At 36.2% G+C, this 15,604-nt stretch overlaps 1 protein-coding gene across 33 annotated transcripts in view; it reads right to left on the reverse strand.

The window, feature by feature from the left end:
- Positions 1-15,604, reverse strand: part of Ptprd (protein tyrosine phosphatase receptor type D) — a 2,195,185-nt gene that overhangs the window by 108,972 nt on the left and 2,070,609 nt on the right. For all 33 annotated transcript variants that reach the window (XM_075945536.1, XM_075945538.1, XM_075945537.1 and 30 more), the window contains 2 exons: positions 13,837-13,997; positions 3,587-3,699 (listed from right to left, as the gene is read on the reverse strand). In XM_075945536.1, coding sequence (XP_075801651.1) covers positions 3,587-3,699; positions 13,837-13,997 — 274 coding nt within the window. The remainder of the gene's footprint in view (positions 1-3,586; positions 3,700-13,836; positions 13,998-15,604) is intronic.

Raw genomic sequence — 15,604 nt, forward strand, 5'->3', positions numbered from 1 at the left:
GATTTGAAAAAGTTGGCTAGAAGTTAATAATTTTAACATGGTCCTTTACTGCCTTTCTTTTCTCTTTCAGTCATTCTGCCCAATTTATTTTTCTGAGAGAGGAGAGTAACAAACCTCTACCAAGTTTCACTTTACCCTTCTAACGTTACCTGCTTGTGTTGGAAAGATGTCTACCTGCCCATTCCATAACAAAGATCTCTATCCAACACACCAATAACTGAGGCCCTACTGATGTAAGATGTACTTACCTTAAAGGATTAAATAGCCTAGATTCTCCAAAATGCATCCTGTCTATATTCTGTGCTTTGAACTCTAACTAAGAAATCCACAGCTGTGGATGATATTAACAAACATGAGAGCCTGAGTTCTTTGCCCAGAGTCTAGATCCTCCTGGCTTGCTCAGATGCTCAAGTATGGGTTTAACATCAGGAATAGATTCCTGTCTGAAATTTTACAAGTGTGTTAACACAAAAATTTGCCTTAGCTAAGCAACAGTGGACAGCATTCTGATTTGTTTATGATCAAAATGTTTCTGTGCACTGTTCAACTGGCAGAATAATGTCATGTGACAACTGGACCATCGATCAAAATTGAAACAAAATCTGCCTCTTTAGCTGTATTCTTTCTAATGAGAATAAATAAAATGTAACTTAGAATAGAATCAGAGGGCTGTACAAGGCATTCCCCTCCATCCTGCACAGCTGATGGACTGTCACATGGTAGTGTTTGCTTGCTCCTTTATCATTCCTAACAGTCTGTCACATGTGGCATCACCTACTCTCCTGGGGACATTCTGGGGTAAGTCCCTGGTACATAAATCACAGTTTTCTTATTTCACTGCACGTCATATTTTTTGGAGTGAAGACATGGGTTATTAATTTCCCACTTATGCATGCCATTAACAAATATCCTCAACTGTTAATGTTGTTTGGGAACAAGTAATTTCAGATTAATAGGCATGATACATATAAAAGATATTTCACATAATAAAATATAGAAAATTTAAAATAAAAACTAAATAGAATCATAGCAGCAACAAAATCTAATCAAGGATCACTTCAGTTTATAACTTGAGAAAAACCACTGATTCTTAAATAAGAGGCTAGGAAAAATACAGACAGTTAGTTGGTTAACAGCCCATGTTTAGCTCTTACCCACTGACTGTTCTTAAGGCAGTTCACAGTCACTGGTGAAATTCACATGGGCTAAAGAAAATGGCCATATCTCTAGATATTTGCCACTAACACATCAGTCTGTTCCATGTGTAAATGGCCGATTATTTAGGATATCAACCCACATACTTTGGAGGAAAAGAGTTTATTTCAGAAACAAATCAAGCCTAAGTGGATTGTTCCTCCAAGCTAAAGCACAAGCAAGGCTTCCTGGATGAGAAGCTGTGCTGGGTGGGGCAGAACAATCTGTCCTGCATGGTTCTTTTCCTTTACCACATTTCCTTTCTTCTTCATCACGTCTTTCCACTGTATGCCACGCTCCATTCAGCAACAAGGGCAACTCTAGGTAAATGATACCTTTTTGGAATTTTTTTTAATTGAGTAAATTCTTAAATGATTCAACTGCAACCCATGACAGTTTGAATTTAGCACACTTTCTCCATAAGTGGATCTAACATTCCACATGCATTAAGAAAATGCATTCTTAAGAGGACTTGTGGGTTGGCCACATTTGTGAAAAGCATCCACAGAAGGGGAAGACCCCTGAAGATGGGTCTCTTGGAAGAGGTATTGCTGTTTTATTGCTCAGCATCACCTGTATCTGATAGTCGTCCTTGACAAGTGGCTGCCTGTCTTGTTTTGTCCTTCTGAGGGACTGCTGTAGGACTATAGGAACAGAGAGGTGCACTCACATATGCTTTTCTTTTGATATCTAATCCCTTAATTCAACACTGCACTATGATTTCACGACTGCTAGAAGGACAAGGTTGCTTTCAGAATAGATCATATTTCATACAGAAGCTGTGCACAGCAGCATCAGAGAGGAATGCTTTCTCAGTAGATTATGGGTATAATGAATAGAAAGCAGGGAAGAATTTGACCTACAGTGATGTTGCTTTGGGGGTCCTCTATGGATTGAGTTAGGTGATAAAGGAAGTGCATGAGTCACTGTGTCCACCTTTAAGAACTTGACTCTATTCTGAGGTAGTCAGTATACTTCCATTTTAAAATTAAGCAAAAGAAGAGTTACTATACCAACTTATTTTATATCAAATTGCCTTTAAAAAGCACCATGGGTGAGACTCAACATGGTTCAAGCTGAGGGCTGCAATGACCCTGGACGACAAGTCAGATATATTCACCCATCATGGATAAGTTCACAGTCTCCATTTCTCAGTCATATAAAAAATGTGTGCAGGAGACTTTTGGTTTTAAGAACATTTGTTCTGCCATTTATGCATTTGAAAGCATATGCTTGCCTTCAAAAAGGTAAATTTAAAGAAGCCTAACTTCATTTCAATCAAAATTTTAAACAACTCAACATTTGTGATGATTGTGTAGCCACTTTGGAAATGGGGAACAGCTCTTTCATTTGGAGAGTTAGTAGATGCTGTGTTCATCTCCATGCACAAAAATATGCTAAACACAATAAGCCATGCGTTCTCACAGTTCAAAGCAATTCATTGAGAATGTACAGTTTAATACCTACAGTGAATCACACTGGGAGTTAGAGCATTCAGACATTAATTAGAAACAAAAGACATCTGCCAGCAGTGTGGGGTACATCACTACAACAAAATTTTAATCCCAAAGCCTTTTTGGATCAATGCTTTGTCTTGCTCACTATGGGAAGGTATTTATTAGGATTGCTCAGTGTGATTATTTTAGTTCTCTCTATCATTTGATATTTGTCATTCACTTAACATAAACAGTTTGGTCAGAAGAAAGAGAAGCAGAAATAGTCTTAAATTAATATTATTATAAAACTATTCCCCAGGAGAATAGTACTTTTTCTCTGTTGAAGCACTTAATATTCTTTAAGAATAAGTTATCTGTTTCATATCTCAATTTATGCAAAAGTCTCTACAGCCTGAAACTTAAACTGGTCAGTGAAATTTAATAAAATTAAGTTTTTTTAAGAAATGAAATTGTTCATTCATTCCATCCATCCTTCTGTTTCTCCTCTGTGTTCATCTCCCCTCTTTTCCTTTTCTTCCTCTCTTCACTTCCTACATTCTTCTTTAATGGTACCACAAACACAGACAGCAAAGTATGAAATAAATATCCCACTGAGAAGAACAATTGCCATATTCATCTATTTACTCATGCATTTACTTTATAAGATGAGAAACCAGATTGGTATCACTGAACATAAATAAACCATGTCATTCCCATTAAAATGATAGATACTTTTCTAAAGGCTAAGGACAAATGATACATCTTTCTCTCTCTGTCCCATTTTAGATTTAACAACGTAATTAAATTCCTCTCTATTGTACATATAAGTGAACTTCATCCATATTAAAACAAAAGATCAGGATGGACAAAATGGATCAAAACTGGTGATATATCATTTCTCAAGACAATGCCAGTTGGACTATGACCGTCTGTGACAGACAGAGTGAGTCACTTACCTGGCGTTTGAAAGTTAAGGCGCCTCAACTCCACTGGGTCTGTTGGGTGGTGGGAGGGGACCTCCTTACTGTTCGGCAAGCTGCTCTTTCTGGACTCCGACTCTGCCCTCTTCCTATAGGGGAAAAATGAAATTTTAAGACTTAAGACAGGTAAAATAAACAAAGAACTAACCAAGTAACCAGTCCTTACACCATTCTCCCCTCCACGCTTTGGTTTCGATTTCTCAGCTTGATGATTAAAAAGCTTTGTGACCCTGTTCAGGTGCTGTTTCTGTGAGCCTACAGGGGCTCTTCATGTGCACATGTTCTGTTAACACAGATATGTCAAATCCCCCTTCAGTAGGGGAGTAAATGATTAATTCCAGTCACCTGCCTTTGGGTTTGCAAGGGGAATTGTTAAGATACATCCAAATTCTTGCTCTGAGACCCTCTTGTCTGCAGGTGCTGTCTGTGGTAGATACGACTGCATGCTTCTGGTAGACAAAACTAATACATTACCATGGAAAAACTGACTGACCTCAATCTAGGCCCACCCCACCCCTTTCTCTTTTAAAGAATATACCGGTGCCTACAAATACAGATTTATTGGCGGTACGTGCAGTAAATACATTTCTAAAATATTAAGATATCCTAATGCTTAGAAGAAGAGCTGGGACTAAAAAAAGACAAACAACCCCTTTCTTTCTCAAATTGGAAGGGAAAATGACAGTAGTGGGTGCGTATGGCGGTGTTATGTAACAAACTTTAATATTTTGTTAATGGCAGTCAATCACAGACAGACAAGAGAAAAAGTAATCTCATTTCAAAAAGTTATCAATTCCCTTGATGATTATATTATACTTCAAGACACATGAACAGGTTTTTTTATATATAAATGTGTAATTCACCTTCTCCTTGGTTTAACGCAGACTTAATTGGATATACCTTCTTATGTTGCCAAAAGTTAAACAAATTTTCAAATACGATTAGTTCATAAAATGAACAAATTTTGTGATTTGTTCATAAAATTTATTCATCCATTTTCTTCCAAATACAAATAATTTCTTTTAAAACCCCATGTAGCAAATGGAAGCATTTTTCAGATTGCCCTTTTCCAAATATTAACACCAGCAGTCTCCATGCTATAGTCAAAGTTGTAGCATCTCATCCTTGCTCAAAGCAAAAATTCTTCTTTTGGTAAAGGTGCTTCAATTTGCCTAGGTTCTCCTGTATACTTCTATGACTGTGGTATAATTGCCTAGGTTCTCCTGTATACTTCTATGACAGTGGTTTAGATGACTAGGTTCTCCTGTATACTTCTATGACAGCGGTTTAAATGACTAGGTTCTCTGTATACTTCTATGACTGTGGTTTAGATGACTAGGTTCTCTGTATGCTTCTATGACTGTGGTATAAATGCCTAGGTTCTCCTGTATACTTGTATGACAGTGGTTTAGATGACTAGGTTCTCCTGTATACTTCTATGACAATGGTTTTGATGACTAGGTTCTCTGTATACTTCTATGACTGTGGTATAGATGACTAGGTTCTCTGTATGCTTCTATGACTGTGGTATAGATGATGAGGTTCTCTGTATACATCTATGACTGTGGTATAGATTACTAAGGTTCTCCTGTATACTTGTATGACAGCGGTTTAAATGACTAGGTTCTCTGTATACTTCTATGACTGTGGTTTAGATGACTAGGTTCTCCTGTATACTTGTATGACAGCGGTTTAAATGACTAGGTTCTCTGTATACTTCTATGACTGTGGTTTAGATGACTAGGTTCTCCTGTATACTTCTATGACAATGGTTTAGATGACTAGGTTCTCTGTATACCTCTATGACTGTGGTTTAGATGACTAGGTTCTCCTGTATACTTGTATGACAGCGGTTTAAATGACTAGGTTCTCCTGTATACTTCTATGACAATGGTTTAGATGACTAGGTTCTCTGTATACTTCTATGACTGTGGTATAGATGACTAGGTTCTCCTGTATACTTCTATGACTGTGGTTTAGAATACTAGGTTCTCCTGTATACTTCTATGACAATGGTTTAGATGACTAGGTTCTCTGTATACTTCTATGACTGTGGTATAGATGACTAGGTTCTCTGTATGCGTCTATGACTGTGGTATAGATGATGAGGTTCTCTGTATACATCTATAACTGTGGTATAGATTACTAAGGTTCTCCTGTATACTTCTCCTGTGACCACGGTATAGATGACTAGGTTCTCTGTATACTTCTATGACTGTGGTATAGATGGCTAGGTTCTCCTGTATACTTCTCCTGTGACCATGGTATAGATGACTAGCAAGCATTGCTCCTGTTGTTTCCTTTTATTTAATGCTATACAGGTCAGCCAGAAAAGTCTTTTCATGTCTGCTAATCTATACCAAATAGAAATAACCAGGGAATGAAAGAAAGCCTGGCATAAAGATGATGTACATTTGACTTACTCTATTGCAATGCTTTGGTGAAATATCCTGGAGGCAATGAATTTTCCTGGGTGGGTCCTATTAGGCACTTGTCCTCTAAGTACCTTGGATTAACCTATCTCAAGACTACATTTTCCTACATACATTTGTCAGGGAGAGCCTTAGGATAAAAGGTACTGCCACACTGCCAATCTAAGGAAAGTGATGATTCTGAAGTACTGGCATCTCTAGTTACAGGGAATAGAAACTGGAAATGAAAAAAAAAAGAGATGAAGGATTGGAAAGAGAAATGAGAAAGATGACAGCAGCTTAGGTCCCATGTGAAAGGAAGGACACGATGGTCACTTTCAGGTAGCAGTCATGCAATGGGTATCAGTCTCACAATAATGAGGCACTAATTTTATCACTGAAGATGCAGCAATGCTAACTGGATGCAAAGGAGTTCAGCCTGCCAGCTGATCTCAGGGGATACTCACAGCTGGCCCTTTCAAGCCACAACCCAGAGATTTTCTCAGGCTTAGGTCTTTGTGGGTAAGTAAGCACAGACACACTTCTTTACTGATGTGCCAGACTCAGTGGCTAAAACCTGCATCTTTCTTCCTTTCCAAAGTGACCCTGCTGCTATTCATTCCAGGGCATGGAAAGTAGAATTAGAAATATCTGGGCAAGGAAACTGTCTCACTCTTGAGAGAATTACCAAGCAGCCTCCTTATCTTTCTTTTCCCAGAGGCCATGATGAGTGGCACTGGCTATGCTGAGGGAACATTCTATAATGAATCAATTTTTTTATAGTAGGAAAGCTGGCAATTACACCAGCTGCCAGGACAGGAGCCTTAGAAAGATCATAATAAAGGATTAAAATTACTTACAAATAAAACATTCCATATAATTCCAGTTCGTGATGGACTGAAAGGGGCTTCTGGACATCTAATAGCTAATTTTTCTTTTACTCCGTCTGCTCAAATGAGATGACCAGCAAGATCAAAGATTCTCTTAGCTTTGTTTAATGAAAACCAAAGGCATGATTGTAGCTGCCTATAACCTTACTACCAGTAGAAACATTATTTACTAGAATTGGAGTGTTTCAAACACACAAAGCATATCTGAGAAAGAATTAGAAGAAACAGTATTGGCTATGATCAATAACAATTCTAAGTAGTTTATTTTTTTAAAAAAAATTACTATTATAAAATATGAAGAGGATGGAATAGCCTACACCAGGCCTGGCATGAATCTGAGCCATAGAAATTTCTGGTTAGATGTTCCAAGCTTCCATAATTTTATTTTCAACTAGAAAACTATAGCAGTGGTCAAAAACATTCATATATCACCTATTGTAGTATTCCTATTACGGTTATTCTATTTTATTTTCAGTTTACTTTTTAACATGACAAGTATTTGCCATATAGAGAAATTGTGCAAAGAGAACTAAAGATTGTGTGACATTTTACAGTGATCAGAACTGCTACCTTTATTTTCCTTTTACATAGCTCCCACTGAGTAAAGACGTCCAAGAAAACAGTTTGTCTAGAAGATTGTATTCATGATCTGGAGACAGGTTTTGAATGCAACTCCTATAAAAACTCTACTGTTAATATTTGAAGAAGTGGTTCAGATTTTATTGTTTCATTGCCCCTAACTATGTTCTCAAATCTACCTAAACGTATATCTGAAAGAGGTTGTCTTCTCAGTTACTTCACCGATGAAAAAGGAGATTGATGTTTGAATTTTGGTCAGACTTTAACATGAGCACATGGATGAAGGATTATAAACTGTAAAGTGCCTGTATTGTTACAATGAAGCCTGAGGACAAAAATAGGTTACAAGTGCTGTGTATTTTGGCTGAATCAAAATAGCTTGTACTTTTCTCCTGGATTAATGGAAACTCATGGTGTCCACTAACAGAGACCCTCTCTCCTGGTCAGGGTTCACTGCTGGGAAATACAGGGTTATATTAGATACAGCGATACAAACAGTGATTCTCAAACTTAAGTGTGCACAAGAATCAGCTGTGCCGGCACTTTAGCGTAGGCTGCTGGGTCAAACCTGTGGACTTCAGTCTTCTCGGGTAAGAATTAAGAATCTCTAATTCTTTTTTTTTCTAATTCTGGAAAATTCTCAGAGAAGAGCGATCCCAGCGTTGTTGACTCAGGTACCACTCACTAAAGGCCACTGAATGCAATGCTGGCAAATGACCTCTGAGATCCTTACATTAGTTGAATTTTAATCAAGCATTTACATCAATAAATAGTGTGGATTTGCATATGCATGTTAAAAAGGAGAAAGCAATCTGAAATCATCATCAAATATATTTTAGCTATTATTATTTCTGTTATTGTAAATCAGGTCCGGGTGACACAGGGATAATTTTGGGCTTGGTAAGAGTGTTCCCTAAAGGGTACAAACAAACGAAACAGAGGTCTACAGGACAACTCACATTTCCACCCTGCAGACACATTAACACACACGTATAGTCATTTACCCCTGAACATAGAACTCAGAGACTGTCTGTACTGCTTTCTAAATTTGGTTTTCATGAAATACATTGTTTTATTCTGATAAAGGCAAAATATTTCCCTCATCATCATTTTCATATCCAAATTTTCACCTATGTATAGGCTCTGTCCAGCTTCCACTTGCTAGGTAGGATCTTTTATGCTAGCCCCCACCCTCACCTCATCAACACATCAAGTCTACCTGTAGCTTAGTTTTTCTTTACTGAGCATGGAAGGGGTTTGGTCTCTATTCCTCACCTGTCAGGTTTACTGCTCCATTTAATGCAGCACAAAAAAAAATAAAGAAAGAAAAAAAAGGAAAAAAGAAAGGCTTAGTGTTAGTTGGCCAATGGTAACAAGAGTAACCATGACAACCAAGTTTTTAAAAGTAGTGCTCACCAGAAGAGACACATAGCTCACACATAATAGTAAACTATAGTGCATCAAAATGTTTGCAGGCCTCTAATTATGAAGAGGATGGAGCCATGAGACCACAGCACTGAATAAAGAATGCAGGGGTTTCCCTGGTGCATTCACCTTCACTTACTCCTTTATAAAAATGCTGTGAAAATTAATCAATCCAGCAAGTATACAATAACCATGACATTCAATTTTTAAGATCTAACTCAGGAAAACAACTAGTGTTCTTAATGAAAATGCAACAGAATTTCATAACTATAAAGCCTTCGGCTAAGAAGTATGTCATTCTTTAGTGACATAAAATTCTGAAAATTGCATTGCATGGAGTAAAATTTTGAACACTGGAACATTACACCACAATGAAATAAAGTAGCAGAAATAATTTTCCAACACTTCTTGACAAGTAAGGCAATCATAAGTCTTTTTATAATAAAGGATTAAACACATTTTTAAGTATTGGAAAATTTAATACTTGTGATTATAAAACCAAAGTGCATGCCCCTTCTGTATAACTCTGCTAATTCACAGAAGCATTTTATCACTAGCCATTGAAAAGACAGACATTTATTCATGGGGGTGCTACTTTCCGTAAACACATCCAACAGTCACTCATAGATGCTTCTCCTTATGGTAATACATTGACTATTTAAATATGAAACTATTTTTCAGGGACTATAGCTTTCTCCAGAAAGAATTAATCTGAACAATACTCATTTGGAGGCAACACAGTGAGTAAAGTGTTTGTGTGGTAGACACACATACTATAGACAATGCAGTTCATCACTGTTCAAAAAAAAGCACATTTATCTGTATAAACACACACACACAGTGAAGGATGACAATGATATCACACTTATTTTATTTAGTTAATTCTGGCCTTAAATGTAAAGTGATTTACCTGGCATCCTGAACTAAAAAAATAAAAACAAAACAAAAACCATTTTATGTGCATGCTTCTCATTTTCTTTTAAATTAATGAGTTTATCAGAGACTGGGGTGTAAGGAATTTCCTCTGTATGGAAGAGAAAGGCTGTTTGGAGATTCATATGAAAGGATGGAGAGTTAACACTTCTCCTGCAGTATTACTTGATTTAGCCTACACATGCATTAATATTTGTTTAAATATCTACATTTGAACGCTTGAAAAAGAGGTAAGTTTATATCATCGGCCAAGATGAAACTGATAGAAAATGACAGAATAAACAGTTGGAGGAAAGTAAATTTAATACTATTGAATACTTATAAAATAATGTGTTCAATGTAGTTCTGTTCCCAGCACTTGGCAGACAAGGAGAAATAAGAGTCAAGACAAGGGGCAATATTAGAGATGCAACAGGTTCTCTCATCAGTCACTAGATCTTCAGAGACGTAGAAGGGGAACTTACGATAGCCTGAATAGAGGAAGAGAGGTAGGAACTCAGGCATAAGAGATGAGAAGAGTGATCAAGGTAGGAGGAGTGGCAAGGAGTGAAGACTGGGACTCGAGGCAGGGGAGGCTTTTGGGTGGCAGAATATAATACTGACCCTAAGCTAGGTATGGCCTTAGCCTTTTTCACAAGGTACAATGAATGTCTTCTTTGATATGCTTGATGATAATTTAGAAATTAGTGTAAGTTGATGTGCAAACAGGAGACTCTACGATCAGCTAAAAAAGGTAAAATTAGTTGTGTCTCATCTCCCTCATGATATACACACAGGTATGTAAGGAGAAGGAAAGACATTTCTCTCTTCATGGGCTAAGCTATCATATCCAAGGATGTTATTTCTGCTTATAACACGCCTTGGCTTTTTCTAGCCTTATATTCTGCACTTTCTTTCCCATACCATGACATAGAAAAAGACACTATTATGCATTTTGAATCTTTCCCACAAATTCATGTAAATATTTTATTAAAATGTTTGCTTTATAAATAATGTTCTGGCTTTATTAGAATTAATTATGGAACGCTACATATTAGCATGTGCAGAGTAGATGGATGTGGAAGACATGAGTGGCCTGGTGAATTTTAATTTTCAGTGGTGGATGGATGATGATAAGCTGGGTTTATACACCACAATTAGATACACACATATACATATAAAGTAGGAACAACATAAAGCCAGTCCTGTTATCTTTTTATGTTCCCAGATAATGGAGTAGTATTATTAAAAAGCTCACTCGTATAGTTCATTTATTTTCCTTGTAAATGATGAAGTTTGAGATGTTGACAAGACTCTCTAGACCTTCGGGCACAGAAGCCAACCTTGACTTCAAGGCTCCTGGTTTATACCCAATTTTTTTCTAGGCCTTGCCAGCATCTTATTTCCAAATTCATATTGTTGAGTCATTGGATAAATGAATTATGAAAATCTTTTCAAAGAAATAAAAATAAATAATAGGCCGGGCGATGGTGGCGCACGACTTTAATCCCAGCACTCGGGAGGCAGAGGCAGGCGAATCTCTGTGAGTTCGAGACCAGCCTGGTCTACAGAGCTAGTTCCAGGACAGGCACCAAAGCTACAGAGAAACCCTGTCTCGAAAAATAAAAAAAATAATAAATAAATAAATAAATAAATAAATAAAATTTGTAATACTATAAATCTACCAATTGTAGTCTATTATTCTGAAAAGTCAGTAAATGGGTTTGGGCCATTTAAAAGCTTCAGTAACAGTTTTGTCACTTGTATCAGTGTATTATAGATATAAAAATGAGCAGAATAAAAGTCTAATTAACAGAATGACATAAAATAGTGTCACATTTCCATAGTAATATAACTATTAAGGAAAAAGTCTCAAAGCCTCAAGTTGCAGGGTAAAATACAATTATTAATATGGAAAGCCATCAAAAGCTACTGGCTGTTTCACACAAGGAATCATTCTGTAAGCATGTGTATCTGGTAAAGGCAATGCCCAAATCAATGTGACCCAATTCTGTTTTATGCGATTAACATCTCTAAACATTATTTACATAAGGAAATAAAATATTAATATTTTATTAATTATAGTAATGCCAATAATGATACTTTCAATTTTGAGTCATGACCAATGGTTTGTGTATAACCCCAAAGGCACCTTAAAGAGAGTGAAGTACATATTACATAATTAACTTTGTTCAGAATCCAAGCTATAAAAGACACCATTCATTGAGTACAGATTTCCTCTTGAACTGCTTCATGATAATCAAGAAGGACATTGTTGGGTCTACTTAAATTTCAAGTCAGGAACATTTTTTAGTGCTGAAGCAAGCATTTCTATTTCAGAAATGCTCCGTGGCCTTCAGATGGTTAGCTAAATATACTTAGCATTCGAGGATGTATGCATTTTCCGACAATCACATTAGACGAGGCTACATGTGCACACACGAAAATACAACTCTTTTAACAGAGTCATGAGACCTTTAAATAAGATGCTTCCTCTTGCAGGATTAGGGAAAGCAATAAATTAGCTGATTCTCTTCAAGCACATGTAGATAAATCAAGGAAAATGTAATTGTATGTTTAAAAAATTATGAAGGTTATAGTTATTAATTTCACACATTTACATAATTAACTTATAAATACAATAAGATTACTTATTAATTGGTATATAATAAAACATGACCTGAAAATGAGGTATGCATTCTGCACATTTTGAATATCAGAAGTGCCCCAATGACATGGGTTAGAAAGGGACCTGGGAATAGGTACTTTCTTTCTGGCTAGATTCCAGTATAGGATGTGACCATTTGAATGATTATATTATAGATAACAATGAGAAATATAATTTGGATTCTTTTTAAAAAAAATCCACCCTTTCTCTTCAGTTACTACTTGTAGCACACATATATAAAGGGCCTTGGCTCACATAGGATCCATTACTGACCTGCAGCACGCGGACAATGCCTTTCTTCTACTTTTATGTCTTATATAGAAGAGAGGTGAGAAAATATAACCGCTTTCATTAACATGCATACCACTAAGATAAAGACTAAATTGAGGAGATGGAAATCATCCCCTAAGAGAAGACTTTGCCATTGATCACGAGTGCTGTGCTATTTTACAGCTTGAACAATTGCATGATGGCAGTGATCTGAAGGAAAAAAAGGATTGAAGGGATAACTAAGGATATTTATCTCCTTCTTTCTAACTCCAAGATAGATTAGGCAATTTAATAGGTCGTGATTATTAACTTTGTTTTGTCTTTTATCATTTCAACTTTCTCTCTGTATTGGATTAAATAGCATAGACCCTTATAGAAGACAGTTCTCTGAAGAGGATAAGAGAACATGAAGAAAAACAAAACAAAAAAACAAAAGAAAAACCAAAGCAAGCCTATTTTATGAACATAAGAACAAAGAAATAATGGTAGAAATGACAAAATACTAATCAGGTCACTTTTGAGATGCATAAGGACTACAGTTAGCATTTAATAACAAATTTAATAGTGAACATTTAGAAAAGATGCAGAAAAACTGAGAGGGAATTTATGATTTATCAGTTTTTCTTTTAAAAAAATCCTTAATCATTCAGTTATATTTGCTAAACCCTCAAAATGGCAATATTTTAGCACTTTTGCACAAAAGATTTATAAAATGAATAGAAATGAGTAAACATGTGTTTAGAAAATAATCATCTAAAAGTCAAATTGAAGCTTGCATAGAATGAGCTCCTTGGGGTACACCAATATCTTGCTATCATAAAAACTGGTCATTAAAATGCATCATAGAATATGGAGGCTGAAAGAGTGCATTCTGTACAATAAAAGACCATGACATAAGCTCTGTTATCCAAGCTTGCTTTAGTCATGACAAAAACATGTTTTCCAATATTAGTTATTGGGCAGTCTTCAAATACATCATAAAAAAATCTTCCACAAAATCATAGAAATTGATTTATTCTTCTAAATCTAAGTCATCCTCAAAATCACAATTAAAATATAGAGCAGACTTACCTTTTATAAAGAAGAATAGCAATCACAATACAGATGATAAAGACCACAGCAAGGACAGGACCTACGACCCATATCAAGCCTTCCTCTTCATCTGTGATTGGCTGAGGATCCAGATCCATTGACACAACAGGGTCGGAGTATGGGCTGGTTGCATACATTTTCTAAGGATAAACAGAATCCATTAGTTAGAAAATAACTTTCTAAAGGGTATTTTTTTTGCACTAAAATGAGAGGAAAACATGATATAATGCATTTGATGACAGGTTGATGAAAACATATTAAGCAAACGCTGGATGAGTTTAAAAAGAAAACAAAATAGGGAAGTATTAGAGGAAGAAGAATATTTTACAGTGCTGGAAATGAGCGAGATATAACAAAATCATTTTGAATGGTGTAAATAACTTCAAAGGTACCTTTATCATGGAATGAATGTATATATATATTTTTTTTATGAAGTCAAAAATACCATTAATTATCAAATCTGGACTTACAATGTTCCCTTCAAGAGTCATAGTCTATCTAACAAATTCCCAACAACAGGCATGAGAAGCTTTCTTTTGAGTTATTGGTTAGGGTTATCCAAAGGATTCCCCCAGACAAGCTATTTCTCTTTCTTTTGGTTGCCTCCTAGAAGTCAAACGAAGTTCCTATTGCTAAAGATGCTAAGCACTTCAGACATAGGACTCAGGGGACCTGAGCTGAATCTGACCTGAAAGCCTCCTCCTTTAAGACTAGTATTGACGGTACTGAAAGGAGCCACACAAGCTAAAGGAGGAAAATAATCAATAGTGTTGTTACCCATCCATGATGCCTATGAACTATACCAACAGCTAAAATGGCATGATAACTCCAAGGGTGCAGTAGTGGCACAGATGTTTCGGTGGCAATCAACAACACTCCAATTGGACTTAAGGTCCACTTGCCAAGAGAGAAACCACACCTGGTACTGTAAACATGGCCAACTGTCTGCAGCTAGTGAAATCATAGATCTTGAAGGAGAATCTATAACAGTCACTGTATGAAATCAGCATGATCCCTAACTATACTCTCAACATTTATCCTAATATCTACAGATAAATATAATTCTCATTCCTCATCAAAGGAAACTTTTCTTTACAACAAGAAGAGAAACCTCATTGCAGGAAACTACAACTGAGCAAAATGCAGAGTCGTGGAGATCAGTTTCTACTGATGCATCTACAGCACCAAGCCTATACCTAAAGCACCAAGGTCACTGTGGACAAAGGAATAGAAGGATAATATTGTAAGAGCCAGAGGAACAGGAAGTGTACTATGAGATTGTGTCTCCTGGAAATGTCAGGAACACAACACTCATGAAATTCTACCAAAATGGCTGCCTAAGAACAAGGATACCAATAGACATGGTAATATAGAAAAGAAAAGAAAATCTCATTAGGCTTCTACTCTACATAAAGAATTAAAGGTAACTATGGAAGGCTAAGAGATGAGAAGTAGTCTTCTATAGGGAACAGCTCACCAACTGGCTATCCAACACCAAATGGTCTTTCCTAACGACATGTACATACAAGTAACATTATACTAGCTGAACAGGTTGTATTTATATATTTTTAGGCACACACACACTATTAAAGAAAAATAGGTTATGAATTTGAAAACAAGGGAAGTACATGGAGGGTTGAAAGGAAGAGGTAAAATAATGTAATTATATTAATGTCAAAATTAAGAACTATTTTTTAAAAAGAAGCAATATTCGGTAACCATTTGTATTGTGGTAATATATTCATTA

The sequence above is a fragment of the Microtus pennsylvanicus genome, chromosome 13, assembly GCF_037038515.1.
Source record: "Microtus pennsylvanicus isolate mMicPen1 chromosome 13, mMicPen1.hap1, whole genome shotgun sequence".
Classification (NCBI taxonomy): Eukaryota; Metazoa; Chordata; class Mammalia; order Rodentia; family Cricetidae; genus Microtus; species Microtus pennsylvanicus.